The 15,246-nt window shown below is 35.4% G+C and overlaps 2 protein-coding genes across 3 annotated transcripts in view; both read right to left on the bottom strand.

Moving 5' to 3' along the window:
* Positions 1-15,246, bottom strand: part of LOC126828632 (hemicentin-1) — a 280,950-nt gene that overhangs the window by 192,458 nt on the left and 73,246 nt on the right. The window lies entirely within an intron of this gene.
* Positions 320-14,098, bottom strand: LOC126828694 (fibropellin-1). Of its 2 annotated transcripts, XM_050558624.1 has the most exons (7): positions 13,990-14,098; positions 8,265-8,601; positions 7,645-7,821; positions 5,636-5,749; positions 5,086-5,331; positions 4,135-4,335; positions 320-3,275 (listed from the first exon to the last, which is right to left on the bottom strand). In XM_050558624.1, exons 2-7 carry the CDS (start codon positions 8,596-8,598, stop codon positions 3,106-3,108), a joined length of 1,242 nt encoding a protein of 413 aa, XP_050414581.1. In that variant the 5' UTR covers positions 8,599-8,601; positions 13,990-14,098; the 3' UTR covers positions 320-3,105. The 2 variants fall into 2 exon arrangements, with proteins under 2 accessions (XP_050414581.1, XP_050414592.1); XM_050558635.1 differs by lacking the exon at positions 320-3,275 and having other exon boundaries at positions 4,204-5,331.

Genomic DNA, 15,246 nt, shown 5'->3' with positions numbered 1-15,246 from the left:
AGACACACGACAGACACAAATATTAGTATAGATTAATATACTTACCAGCCATCGTGATTTTAATCAGAGATTCACAGTACGAAAATTTGTTAACTGACCAGCAGTCGAAATAGCTGTGATTTAAAGGTCTTTGTGTATAGCGAAGTGAGAATCAATAGACATGCGTAGCAACCTACCAAATAGCGACGGCTATTATCAGTAAACAGTCGAGGTATTAGATCCTTGCCTCAATACATCGAATGTTGACTTACACTTCACATGTAAATATATACTTATATTGCGTAATATTGATACGTTACCAAAATACTACCAAATAATATTCAACCAAAACTAAAACAATTTATTATCAGAACAAAAAAAAAATATATATATATATCATTATTGTCTTCAATAATTCTATTAACAACACAAACAATATGAATAGTTCCGACTATATACATGTACGTAAAGATACATTATGCAAGAGCTTATATGCCTATTGCAGGTCCTTCATTAGGCCGTAACTTTCCCCGGTTGGAGCTGACGTGCCATAAAACCATCTTTCTTTCTTTATTAACTTGCGAAGACCATAATCAACTCTCAATGTCAACGGATGCTCGAGATTTTTCAACGGATAGAAAGGCGATTGGTGGTTCATAATTTAATTAGCAAATGGATAATCGTAAGTCTGTTTACTATCGTAACAACGGTAGTAATGATCATCGAGACTTCGCTCAGAATGAAGATAATCCCCTTTCATTATCTAGTTTTTAACTATTATAGTGAGCACTATCAGCTCTTTATCTTAATCAATCTTACATAATGCATCTTTAAAAAACTTAAACATACATTACGCAAGAGCCAAATCTGCCTTTTTCAGGTCTTTCTTTAGGCCTGAAAGTTTATCTAAATTATTAATTAGACATTAATTAACTTATCCAGACCATAATCAACTTTCGATGTCATTGCTTGCCTGCGATGTTTACTGGATTAGGATCTGATTTGCTGCTCAACATTCATTCATGATTTAATAATGAAATGGATAATCGAGTCTATGTTTTTATCGTACCGACTTTGGTAATGATGATCGAGGCTATGCCGAAAATTCAATCGCCAAATCCTCAGTTCACATTTGATCAATTTGATATTTTCTGCAAGTTCCTTTTACATTATATAGTTTTTAACTATTATAGTGAGGACTGTCAGCTCGTTATATAATCCCCCATAATGTATCTTTAATTTTAATTAGATAGATTTTTTTAGAAGGGAGAGTGGTAATATGGGCCTACCCTGTTATTCTTATGGAATAAGATCTAGTTTTAAAATGAAACTTTTATAATGAGAACTGCCAGCCCGTTATCTACTCCCCCATAATGTATCTTTAATTTTAATTAGATTTTTGTTTAGAAGGGAGAGCCCGCCTACCTTGTTATGTTTATTGAATAAGATATACATGTAGTTTTAAAATGAAATGGGGTTTAACGTCCCACTGGGCTATGCTGTTATGCATGGAGATATATTCCCAGACCACGGCGCTACTACCTACTCTTATATCGAATTCTAACTGCAAAGTATCTTTTACGTGCACTCCAACGAGTACACCTGATCTCAGTTTTTCGTCACACCCGAATGAATATAGTTTTAAAAAAATGAACAGATATACAATGTACACCATTTACCATGCTGTTTTCTTCTAAATAGGATTTCAGGAGGTATTGTAAAACAAATAAACACATTTAAACAACACAATATGCATACAATTTACATTGTGAATAACAGAGTATAGCATAGTGTACGGTCGCTTTAAAAATATACCGCAGTCCATTAATAATATACTCCAGACCATTAATAATATACCTTAGTACATTGATAATATACCCCAGTACATTATTAGTATACCCTAGTACATAAATACATTAATAATACACCCCAGTATACCCCTAGTACATTAAAATATACCCTAGTACATTAATACTACACCCTTGTGCATTAATAATATACGCCAGACCATTAATAATATACCTTAGTACATTGCTAATATACCCCAGTACATTATTAGTATACCGCAGTACATAAATACATTAATAATACATCCCAGTATACCTAGTACATTAAAATATACCCTAGTACATTAATAATACACCCTTGTGTATTAATAATATACCCTAACACATTGATAATATTGGGCAATTAGACAATCTGTATCAATTTACAATGAATATAAATCTTGAGGAAATTCCAATACATCCTTACAACTTGAATCAAATGGTTTATTCATTGATGCACTTCATTTGAATTAAGAATAATTAATTAAGAAATAATACATGGTAATATTTTAGAACATATACACGTCTTTAAGTGTAAACAAGCTACATTAATCTATACTTGAGGCGTTATGAAAAATGTATTTAGATTATAACACATGATAATGTTCTAGAAGACTGATACCTGTGTTACTAATGCAATTAACGTCATATACGGGAAGAGTTATGAAAAATATATTAAGATTATGATATGATTATATTCTGAAAGACTAATATTCGTTTTGAGTAAAAACTCCAAACTAAGCTATACCTGTGTTACTAATGCAATTAACGCCATATTTTGCGCAAAAAAAAAAGAAAAAAAAAAAGGTTTTCTTAATAATAATTACACCTGTTGGTGTACATGCAATAAAACGCTTGTAGAGGTGTAGCTCATCCCATTTTAAAAACACTGTGGTGTAACGTTTACACTTCATTAACACCGCTTATAATTTTTAATTACACTCATTGTAACAGTGTAGGACGGGACTGACACATGGTTCAATTTTATTTCAATAATTCGCTTAGTTGTAGATGTTTTAGCAGTGGGCAAAACTGGGGAAAAGCCACGGCGTTAATTTGAAATAAATAACAGAACATAGCTGTATATATAGCATGCCAATAATGAATATAATTGATGATTTTTATTGATAAATACACTTGTCACCGGTCTAACAGCTTCAAATGTATAATAGTGAGTCAATTGCTCTAAAGCTCCAGATTCTTAAATCATAATGTATTAATAATCGTTTTAATTACTACCATGTTTATGGCCTGTTATCATTTAATTGATCACATATATATAATCATAATATATATACTTCTAACAGTCCACGTTTACATTATCAGCTTTACATTCATCCAGGTTCTTATCACACAGCACCTTAATATTTGATTCATTCTTGAGTCTGTTAATGTATGATTCTTTAATAGCAATGGCCGTGCAGTTTTCATACTGGTAATTAACAGGAAAATTTCCCTTCACATTAGGCACTGAATAGAAAGCAAAAACACACGATCAAATCAAGATGAAATAGGATTTAACGTCCAACTTATTTGCGTCGACCGGAATATTGCCAAGGTGTAATCGGGATCTAAGTTTTTTGTCCGATCCCTGTACAACTGATTAGGGGACACCATGCAGGAACATTTCAAAGAACGTTGTCGGCCAACAAAGGGATCGATCATTGGATCTCCTGGTTACTTACCGAGTCAGCACCATACTACCTGTGGCACTACAGCTGGCAGAAACAATAGAAACTGACAGTTTTAATGGCTTGATGGTTGAAATTCAAATATCATAAAGGACAATGCTCAACGGGTAAATAATTATGTCATGCAATCAAGTTGGATTCTTTGACCAGCTTATTAAAAGTAAGTTTCCACTTGATCAAAGATTTTCATAAAGAAAGTTATGCCCCTTCATACCTCAAGTTTGTAAGCGTTGACGAGATAGAGTATTATCCAACCCAAGCGCTACTCCTGGTCCAACGCGCAAGTCTCCGTCAATTCAGGTGCGATCAACGTTAAACTTGTTATGGTTGTTCTTAGACAAGGTGTTTTGCTTGGGCCCTGGTCCATATAGCACTATCGTACTGGTCGCTATTAATATCAGAGCAGTGATTTCACTGATTGATTTTACACAACGGTGCTTTCTTACCCACTCTTGTTAGTAATCTTTTATCCAGCATTACATACAACCAATCGTTTTAAAAAATGATAATGGATTGACAAGGGAAATGTCTAACATTTCAGTAGATTCTGGAGATCAACTTAGAAAAATGTATGGTGAGTTCACTACTGATTACTGTCTTATACCTTCCAATATCCAAATATTATCAATTATTCTTACGTGTACAGTTTGGTAAAGATCCCCATGGTAGCCAATTACCACTTGCTCCACAGATATACCATGGTTGTGGAGATCGTGAACCCAACTGAAGAGTAAATTCTATATTACAATATACTAAACAAACTCTAGCATATTCTGTCTTCCATCCATTACATACACGGGCACCATTAATTGGTATGTTTAGTTCAGGACACGGATGAGCTAGAATATAAAATAGAAAACGAACCCCAAAGACCACCTTTGACACATGAATTTTTTTTTTTTTTAAACTTTCACAAAGGGGAAACAATACTGATTAACAAGAGTGGGGCTTGGTTAAATACCCATATAGACTGTCCGTGCAGCTAGTTATATAGATGAACTGTATATTCCCAGAAAAGAAACCTTTCCTAGCTGACCATAGGGGTGTTACACAGGAGTCGGTATTGGGCCCAGAAAATAATCAATAACCCAACAGCCGATTTGCGATCTAATCTCATCCTTCGTTCTCTTCCCTTTTTTCAGGACAGTTCGTTTGAACCACAACTTAACGAAGATCGTTTGAAATCAAGTAACAGGGATGTAACAAGCCGGATGGATGGCTGATTTCAGAAATGATATTATTGACTGTTGTTCGTTTATGGTTAGATTACAACATTCGAGTGTAAAATACGTTCATACTGTAATCTATCATACCATGTTCCAACTTACGTGAGGGTGGGGTGGGGTGTTTGGGTAGCGCGTGGTCGTTGTATCATAAGGCCTGTCAATGAGCGAACTGGCGTGGTTTTGATTCTCCGCTTGTACGTGACAAGAAGTAGGGTCGCCTGTCCATTCTAGTGGGCTTTCTCCGTGTCCACCGGTTTCCGCCCACTGCTAAAGACCCCTACGCGCAAGCGAATTATTAAAATAAAAATAAACCATATGTTAGTCACGAAATGATGGTTTGTGTCGAATGGGCGTTAAACTTACGTCTAACTTTTACTGTAAATTTGCATTCTGCCTGTAAACCATTGAATGGTTTGGTAGCCACATACTGAACAACGTTGTCACCCCATGGTGCCACAACAAAGCTTTCTGGGTAATTAGTTACCATCGTGATTTCCTTATTCATTGGATCTGAGAATTGTGGGATAGGCCATGTGACATTGTGTGTCGTTTCGTTGGTATAAATTAGTATATCTTCAGAACATTCGGTCATGACTGGCGGATGAACATCTTAAAGAGAAAATATTACATTAAAAGAATTACTCTAAACCAATTACGATTCATCAAAGCCCACGGTCGTCGGTATGAAATCCATGTTGAGGGGATGGATAGAGTTCAGAGCAGTTAACCAATATGGGGTTCTGGGAACTGGTTCCCGCGATAACTGTTAAACTAATGAAAACATATTTACAAATTATGAAAACACGAACATGTAAATATTTAATATATTTAACTATAAAATAACGAAGGTCACAAACAAGACCGACTCATTGAAATCTAATTAGAATTCATAAAATACAACGTGAACACAAACCATTTTCACAGTTAATCCCACTCCAACCAGGTTGACATTGACATGTATAACTTTCTACACCATTTATACAGCTTCCTCCATTTTTGCATGGATTACTGGAACATGTATTAACATCTAAAATTACAATAATATAAAAATTACTTAAACATGTATTAACATATTTAATTATGTATATATATATATCTAAAATTAAAATAATATACAAGTTACTGAAAAATGTATTAAGGCAAGGCTCTATGCTGGTAAATTCTATTTTTTGCGATTTTGTTTAAATTTCACTTTTAACAGTAAAATGTAAGCACACTTATTCCCTTTAACCAGTTTAAAAAGTTTTATTCAAAGATGTCCCCAAATACCTAAAATTTGCATTCAAATGAACCTCATAATTACGCGTTATTGTTTTAGTTCAACACATCAATATGCAAGCATTCAAAACACGTTTTCTTGGCTTCTTATCGGTCGATTTCCATAATTTTTGTCTCTTATAACCTAATTTATAAAGTACACTGTGTTTGAAACAAGGCCTATGATTAGTCAAAAGATCAAACAGCTATCCCGCAGACGCGTTATCGACCAATCAAAAGGCGGTTTACATAGCACCTTGACCGTCACTTGACCCAACATGGCAGACGTCTCGATAACAAAGAAAACGTCAAATGACGAAATACTCTTGAGTTTCATGGGAAATCCTCCGAACAAAACGCTCTGATCGAAGATCTAAACGGCAGCAGCTTTACTCGACCAGTACACGTGAAAATGGGGAAGATTGACGAAGTTGAAGACGAGAAAATCACGCTGAATACATCATTTGCTAAACTTGGAATTCAACATAATACCCAAACAGTATTGGATAAAAATGAAGATTGTCGGCCTGAAAGTTACTGGTTACTGGAACATACATTAACATTTTAACTGCAATTTACAAAATGTTAAAAACATGTATTAACATTTTAAATTGTAATGTACAATTTACTGGAACATGTCTTAAAATTTGACATTACAGGTTATAGTAATGGTTTGTCCGAACGTGTTTTAAGATATATTATTAAACATTATGATGAAAGACCTTAATCTTCCTATTACAGGTCTTTCTTTAGGCCTGAATGGTTATCCAAATTTCAATTAGACATTAATTAACTTATCCAGACCATTATCAACTCGCTATGCCAACGTTAGCCTGAGATATTTAGTGGATTTTAATACATTTTGAGATTGATAATTTAACGTAAAAATGGATAATCGAGACTTTGTTTATTATCGTTCCAACGTTAGTAATGACGATCGAGGCTAGCCTAAAATTGAATCGCTAATATCTCGGTTCAGCGTAAAGCAATTTGACTGAAATTTTCAGCATATTCTGTTTTTCATGATCTATTTATTAACGATTATAGCGAGAACTGTCAGCTCTTTATCAAATTTTACCTAATGCCCCATTAAAATTAAAATCGATAGACAATTTATTCAAAGTAGGCCTATTATTGATGATAGTATAACCTAAATGAAATGAATGCGGTTTACCTTTAATTTTATGTTCGTACCGGGCATGTATCCACGCGGTGCACTGTGTAATGAGTGACATTTTCCCGGGCAGTGGCGCAACCGCCTACTTTACTCTCATATCAAATTTAAAAATATATATATAACAGTCACATGACACTCTGACATACTAAACTTATTGTCTGTTCTCAAACGGATCTAACTGTAAACAGATAGCCTAATTGTAATTCAAGAAGTATTTATTCTGCTTCCATTAAATGAAACTGAAAAGGGCCTATGTAGTCTGTGTGTGTATGTCAGATGTAAAACGGAGTAGAATCGCATTACAAAACAGTATACTAATATTTGGACATGACGGCCATTTAGGACAGAAATCTTTTCTCGAAGTATGAAATAGATGTGTCCCTGTGCACAGAATGCGCACTCTGAGTGCTCTATGATTCACCCCCGCCCCACCAACCTCTAAATACAACAAAACACCTAAAATTACAGAATTGTGGTTAAGAACTTACACTGACATTGTGCTGTTACTCCATTCCACCCACCGTTTGCCTGACATGTTCTGCTGGAAGAACCGGATGTTATATTATAATCACTGTGACAACTGTATGTAGCAGTACTGCCATAGTCTAGACTGTTGTAAGACACTTCCCCATTGGTTGGTTTTGGTGGCGGGGCACATGTCACAGCTTCAAAATAAAACTTTGCCATTAGTTAACAAGTTACAATTGAGATACCTATTTAATTTTGTTTAGTTCTCGGGCACCGCTTTTCACATTGAAAGATACATTCCAGATGATAATTGGCGTTTTATGTGAATCCAAAAAGTAGGTGATTATCGGGAAAATTTAAATGGTATCTAAAACGAAAGACTAAAATTTGAATCTACAGTTTAGATTCCCCCAAACAGACTTCAATCTGTAATTGTAATACGTCAATGTATAATCTTTGTAAGTATTCAAAATAAACCACCACGTTCATCTCAGTATCGACAATTTTCAGATGGAGCACAACATACGCCATCTTAACAACCAACGCGTTTAATAATGTTTGTAAAGTATTATCTTTTATGTAAGATGATGGAAATATACGTCAACTGGATTATTGGATTATTTAATAAACTATAACTCACTATTGTCACAACAACGGCCTTCTTTACCAGGAACGCAAGAACAGCCTGTCGATAAGGAAGCGAAAGTCCCGCCATTATGGCAAAACTTATTACATTCACGTTGTTCTGATCCCATATCACTGGAAGCACAATCTGTAAATTCGTCACATCCTGGGTATTGTCTCAATTGCACCTTTCTGTCACGTTCTTGTGTACCATAGCATAGCTCAGTACAATCAGACCAAGGTGCCCATGTTAAGAACTCACACTCACAAGAAAACCAAGTTTCTGCCAGTGGACCAACAATTCCCGGTATTGTTGTTAGTAAAACAATTAATTTGGTAATCACGTACATTTTCTGAAAGATATTTTACCAGCATAAATTGGTGGCGTGCAGAGAGAGAGAGAGAGAGAGAAAGAGACGGAGTGTGTGTGTGGGGGGGGGGGGGCAGGCGTAGGTGGCCCCTCAATTAAATATCAGAGGGCATCCAAACAAAGAGTGAAATTAAATTTGGCGTAGACAAGCTGTCATACTTAATTTCAATAAAGTATTTATTTTAAATGTTATCCGGGGAGGGATACCCAAAACAAATTGCAAAAGAAACCAATTTGGTTCAATGATATATATGTCAGAAAACATCCTACTCAAACGCGGCCGAATTCGGGAAAGGCGAAATAACTTAATTAACATAGCTGAATATGGCGGTCTTCGGGAAGTTTCGGAGAGCGAAATCTCGTAACCCGTGTGTTTTAGTGGTGAAGAACTACGTACTAACATTAACTAGGCCCATGAAACTACCATACTCCATTTTAGTCTATCTCTGGAATTGAACACGGCTGTAAACACGAATCGCATAATCATTTCTGACTTAATATCAGAGCGCAAATTCTTAACAACTAGACACATCAAAAAAGCATTTAACCCCGGTGAAGATAGTGCAAAGACATACCAAATGAAGAAAATTACACTTGAAAAAGGAACGCTAAACAGATGTTTGGAATTCTTATTTTAATTTTGAACCCCAAAAAAGAATTCGACAACCCAGAAAATGTTATTAGATATAGTTTAAAGGAGCTAAATCGATAATATTTGGTACCCGCGGTACCTAGAAATTGATATAAATGGGTGGCAACGCATATGAATGTATATAAACTGATTTACATTCAATCATTTCCGTTTTTACTCTAATTTCAAATCAGTTTTGTTCTGCGAAATTTGCCAGAAGTCTCAATCGAATGGCAATCTCTATCGTCTGGTTATTCTAATCTACACCGGTAGTATTTATTGCGCATGCTCTCCAGATAAGAATATGACGTCACCGTTTGACATGACTTTTTGGAATATGTCTAGTCGCTCTTCTTAGAGTCCCTTAATTGTTACAAATGGCGCCGAAACGCATTATGGTACACGATTCGTGTACCAATGGTAAAATCTTTATTTTGTCTTAAATATTGGATATCAGGGGCCTATCTTTTCCTGTTAAGATCACAATATCAATGTTGATTTAATTTGACAAATAATTCGTGTTTTCAGTGTCGAAGACTTTGGATGATATTGAGTTAGAGACTTAGCTACTTTAAACGCAATATCCTCATGAAAAAAAATCCTCATTATGAATTCTATTTTGATTACCGTTTTAAATTATATCATCTGGGCTATTCAAAGTTAGTTTTAGGAGTCAGAATTGAACCCAGTAACCTCAAAAAACCTTATGTGGGATATTCCATGTTAAGTGGGTAATTTTTCAGCAATGTTGTAGTGCTCAATGAGCTACAAGGTTAAAGATATAGGCCCATATTTTGGCCTATCCAGAGATTGCCGGTATAAGAAACATATGAGAACGCATCAGTCTTCACTAGATTCCCAGAAAATTGACCTCGAATATGGTTTTGGACAAACATCTTCTAAAAATTGCCTCGTATTTTCGAGCCGAAAGAACCCGGTAGATGAGCACCTAAAATTCTTAAACATGGTGTAATTATAGTTTGAACTAATGTCTCCAACATATGTTAAAGCCATTCTTGTCCTATGCTATCTTAATATTTTTTTGATTTTTTCAAAGTGTGTGGTTCGGACCAATTCATGTCAATTATCACCCAACGAGTTAAACCGTGCTTAAATATGGTTTATATGTTTATTAGGACTGAAGAAGCTGATATTCCAAATTTTTTCGATGTCCCACCCCCACTTGACATGGAATGACCCAAATAAGACATATATTACATGCCATGCCCACCGGGAGTTATTTTTTATGTGGTTGATTATCTAGTATCTTTGGCCAAGTCAAGTAAGAGTTGCGCCCCTTCCTGCAATAAATCCCATAATACTTACATTGATATAAACAAACATGAATCGTGACGACGAATTTGGATGGTAAGCATTTTTTTTCCATCCACTGGAGCCAGGTGTTATGCGCATGCGCTATACTATTGACAGAAATTGATGACATCACCCACTATTTGACGTCAGACCCCCTCATAAATCACTCTTTTTCTGACTTACTTGCTGTTAAGTATTTTTTTGTGGGTAAATTCATAGTTTTAGATTTTAAAATATTTGTTGTCAAGTATTTTTGTGGGTAAATTCATAGTTTTAGATTTTTAAATGATTGAATTTTAAATAATAATCAAAACCCATTAAGTATGAAATGTTTCTTGTTGTTTTTCTTATTTTTATTTTTTTTGGGGGGGGGGGAGGGGGGGGGGCTATTTGTAATTTAAATTTTAAACTTGATTTTCTAATATTAAAAATTAATTTTCAAAACTATTTCACAATTTTAAAAATTAATTTTCAAAACTATTTCATAATTTAATATTTAACTTATAATTTCCAAAACTATTTCATAATTTAATATTTAACTTATAATTTCAACATTCAAGCAGTCGTACTTTATAAAATTAATTAATTACCGAATAAAATATTTTTTAAGCTTCTGAGAAAATAAAATTGTGCGTCAATAATGAGAAAGAAATCTAGGGAAGGCGCGGAAGGCATACTCTGCATTTTCTGAAATGAATGAAAGACGGAAAAAGGTTTGACTAAATTCATATCACACCGCACCAAAGAAAGAATAGTTTTCCCTAAGGTTATGGAATGGAAAATGTGATTCAACTGTGGTAATTATATAATCAAGCCGATCCATATTAATTATTGTGGAGAATCTACCAAAAAGAAAAATCATACCCAATTTCTAATTCCTCATGAAAAACCAGTGTGAGTATTAGTAAGCCAGAGGCCTATAATAAAACAGGGAACAGTATGTTATTCTAAATCATAGGCCTATTTATCTTTTACCAGTGCGATAAGATAGACATTTCTTATTCAAGAAATTCAAAGATTCATTTTATTTAGCTGGTGCATTAAATGTATCTATTGCAAATATAATGCAATCCCAAGACCAACTGTCTAGTCCTTCCGAGAGGACAAAAAACCGAGGTCCCGCGTGCGTGCATGTAAAAGATCCCTTCGCAGTTGAAATTCGATACAAGAGTAGATCATAGTGTCGCTGTCCGGGCAAAATTTCCCTCAAAGCACACTATATGGCATATGCCCGTCTTAATTAGCTCATTCGGAGCAGAACAGTTGGACGTTAAACCCCATTTCATTTCATTTCATATCGTATATGCTCGTCTTCATTAGCCCAATCTTCATTAGCCTAGTTCGGAGCAAAACAGTAGGACGTTAAACCCCATTTCATTTCATTTGTATTACATTTCTAAAAGTTATTACAATTTATCCCCATACTCTATATGTTAAAAACCCCAAACCCAAGCCCTCATCCCACCGCTATAGTAACTTTGGTTTGCCTTTATTGGCCTAAAGTATTAAACTTTAAAGATACATTATGCAGTTCAAAAATAGATGATGCAAAATGAAGATATATTGAAAATTTTATTTAATTTTTTTTATTCTAAGCCAAGTTATCACTGTTTGTAGTTTTGCCAAGATATGTGCATTGCTATAATATACTGCCTGGTATATTCGAGACTTGGCCTCGCTTTTCCATTTTTAAATTAAACATCAAATGACCGAATCGTTTTACCGATAAACTATTTAAAATTGGAGCTATCCGATGGCATGGAAGGTTGGTTATGGTCTTGTCATGTTAACAAATGTCTACTTAATAATGCACCGTATATAACATTTAAGGCCTAAAGAAAGACCTGCAATAGGCAGATGTAGCTCTTGAGTAATGCCTGTTTAATAAACAGCTTCTTTGCATTAGTAGGCCTTTAAAAGTCTACTGTATAATACATATTTATGTCGACATTCAATTTAAATATATTCTGGAAACCCTCAGCTCTGCAAAAGTTCATTCCTATATGTTTACTGGAAAATTTATTATAAAACCCATTTTAAAAATCAATTTAATTTCTTGAATTATTTATTTATTAAAAAAACTAAAAGCCATACAATAGATAGATCTTTGAAATGAAATAGGAGTTATAAAACTATGAAACACTTGGTGTTAGAAGTCTTAAAGCCTTATGGCAGTAAAGGCCTACAATACAATACATGTCACCCAGAACCATTATGTTAAATATAATGTATGCAAAGTATTCACTCTTATGTAGGTTTAGGGTTGTAAAAGGATAAACCAATAAGTCAATAAGCCCAAATCTGTTTATTGATAAATGGTATAGGCCCATGTTTTTGAAATTCAATTTATAAAAGACATAGTAAAGTCACGGGTGGAGGGGGAGGGGGCTCTTCGAAGAAATCAAAGTCTCCTCCAGTTCAAGTGCGATCGCCATAAAAATTGGCATGTTTGTTCCTAGGTAACGTTGACATTCGATATATATACATGTACTTCGATGTTTAATAAGATCCAAGTTGGCTACGACAACCTAATGCTCATAGAGTATAATAGAGTTTATTGACACAGGTTTGGTGTGTCTTGTGTCAATAAACAACCTTATTGATAATCTATATTAAGATAATAGTTTACTTATAACAGGAAAATTTCTAATTAGTTAAAGGAGCTAAATCGCTAACATTTGGGACCTAGAAATTGACAAAAGTGGGTCGCAACGCATATAATACTGTAATATGAATGTATATAAACTGATTTACATTCAATGGTTTCCGTTTTACTCCAATTTCAAATCAGTTATGTTCGGCGAAATCAGCCAGCAGTCTCAAGCGTCTGGTTATTCCAGTCTACATGCGCCGTTTGATTTGGTGCAATGTGTCTAGCCTTGTCCCTCGAGTCTCTTGATACAACTGGGGATGAAGCGCATTATGGTACACGATTCGTGTACCAATGGTAAAATGTTTATTTCGTCTTTAATATTGGATATCAAAAGACCATCTTTTTCCGGTAAGATCACAACATGAATGTTGATTTAATTTGACAAATAAATCGTGTTTTCAATGTTGAAGATTTTGGATGATATTGAGTTCGAGACTTAGCTACGTTAACTACCTGTACTTATAACAGTAGAAACCAGTTACCTGTCTACCCGTCTCGACTAGCCTATGAATTCCTGTAAATTTAGCCCAAAACTGATAGCTTATTATGTACATAAACAAGGTGGGATTTAAAGGGGTGGGCAGAAGCCATGTGCCCCAATTATAAAACACGTTTTTGTACCATAAATAAATATTTCATTTATCTACCTATCTACCGTACTGACATGCATCCTGTTCACCGTTGATACACGGGTCCCTGTGACATAGACTTATTGATAATCTATGAAATCACTACAACAAGTTTTAAGAAGAAGAGAATCTCTATTTACCTACCTCCCTATTAGAATCTAGCCTCTGAAATCTTGTGATTTTAGTCAAATACTGCGTACACGATTAATTCAACTTCCTAGTGTTAAGGGGATTCCCCTGGCATATTTTCCAGTCATCATGCCTGGCTAGATTTGAACAATACGTATGAGCTATCGTGATCTATTCATCTCTGACATTATATTATATACATACGAGGGTGATTAGTGTTTACTAGAGCGAAAGATATTTCGTTAACATGCTTCTGCGCCCCTTTTAAAGATATCACCGTCTATAAACTATATGTCTGATGAACTAAGATTCGCGAACTGGTGTTATTATGCTCACCATTTTGCTAGTTTGGTAAGCGTACAGCGAATTGATGCATGATTCCTCTGATGGCTTGAATTCAAAATAAGAGTAGGACGCACATAGGCGTACGGGCTTGATGACAGTTAGGGGCCAGAACCCGAAATGCCCGAAAAAATTCAGGGTTACAGACGGCGGCGCCGGTTTTCCGTGAGAGCGGGGTTGGGGGGGGGGGGCTTACCGTTTAGGACCCCCCTCCCCCGCCCCCAAGACAATTTTGGAAAATTGGAGGCCGCTAACGCGTTTTCCTGCAATTCCAGCCCGTGAATATAGAAACTTCAAAGTGGTCTGATATAGCCTAATTAAGATGGCTGACTGGAATTCCAATAAATCGTTTATAGTCCACGGACACGTAACCGTCAGGTGAAAATTTTGATATAGTCCACGGACACGTAACCGTCAGGAGAAAATTTTGATAATTTATCTGCTGCAAACCCATTTTCTTGCTATTCTAGCCCGTGAATACAGCAACTACAATGTGATCCAATATAGCCTACCTTAGGTGACTGACCCGAATCCCAAACAACCAATCAATCGTCGCGGGATATGGGGGCCTCACCCTCCAGGAGAAATTTTGAAAATTTAACTACCACAAATGCATTTTTCTGCTTTGTGCTATTCTATCCCGTGCGTTAAGCTACTCCAAAGTTGTCCAATGGTTTTGTAACCGAAATCCCACTATATGCCGAGCTGAATTCCAACCATCCAATCAGACTGTTTCAGCTGCATTCACAAATAATAAGTCAGATTGCCCAAAAGTTAGGAGGCAGCTTCCCCCCCCCCTCTCCTGGCTCGTACGCCAATACACCGCTGTCCGTGTATCACCCATTGCCCTCATACATAGCACACTACCTGTCTTCATCTCGTGGGTTTTCTCTGGACCCCTAGGCCAAAGCGAATTATTGAAATGATATT

This window comes from Patella vulgata, chromosome 1, assembly GCF_932274485.2.
Source record: "Patella vulgata chromosome 1, xgPatVulg1.2, whole genome shotgun sequence".
Classification (NCBI taxonomy): Eukaryota; Metazoa; Mollusca; class Gastropoda; family Patellidae; genus Patella; species Patella vulgata.
Note: the sequence above shows the minus strand (reverse complement) of the source record. Positions and strands in the feature narration are given on the sequence as shown.

What these genes read in the sequence shown, in the direction of transcription:
- LOC126828694 (XM_050558624.1), bottom strand. Translation starts at nt 8,598, where the DNA reads ATGTACGTGATTACCAAATTAATTGTTTTACTAACAACAATACCGGGA. An exon ending in AGTAACAGCACAATGTCAGT is followed by an intron (nt 5,750 to 7,644) that starts GTAAGTTCTTAA and finishes TTGTAATTTTAG; the next exon opens with ATGTTAATACATGTTCCAGT. An exon ending in TGGGATTAACTGTGAAAATG is followed by an intron (nt 5,332 to 5,635) that starts GTTTGTGTTCAC and finishes TTTCTCTTTAAG; the next exon opens with ATGTTCATCCGCCAGTCATG.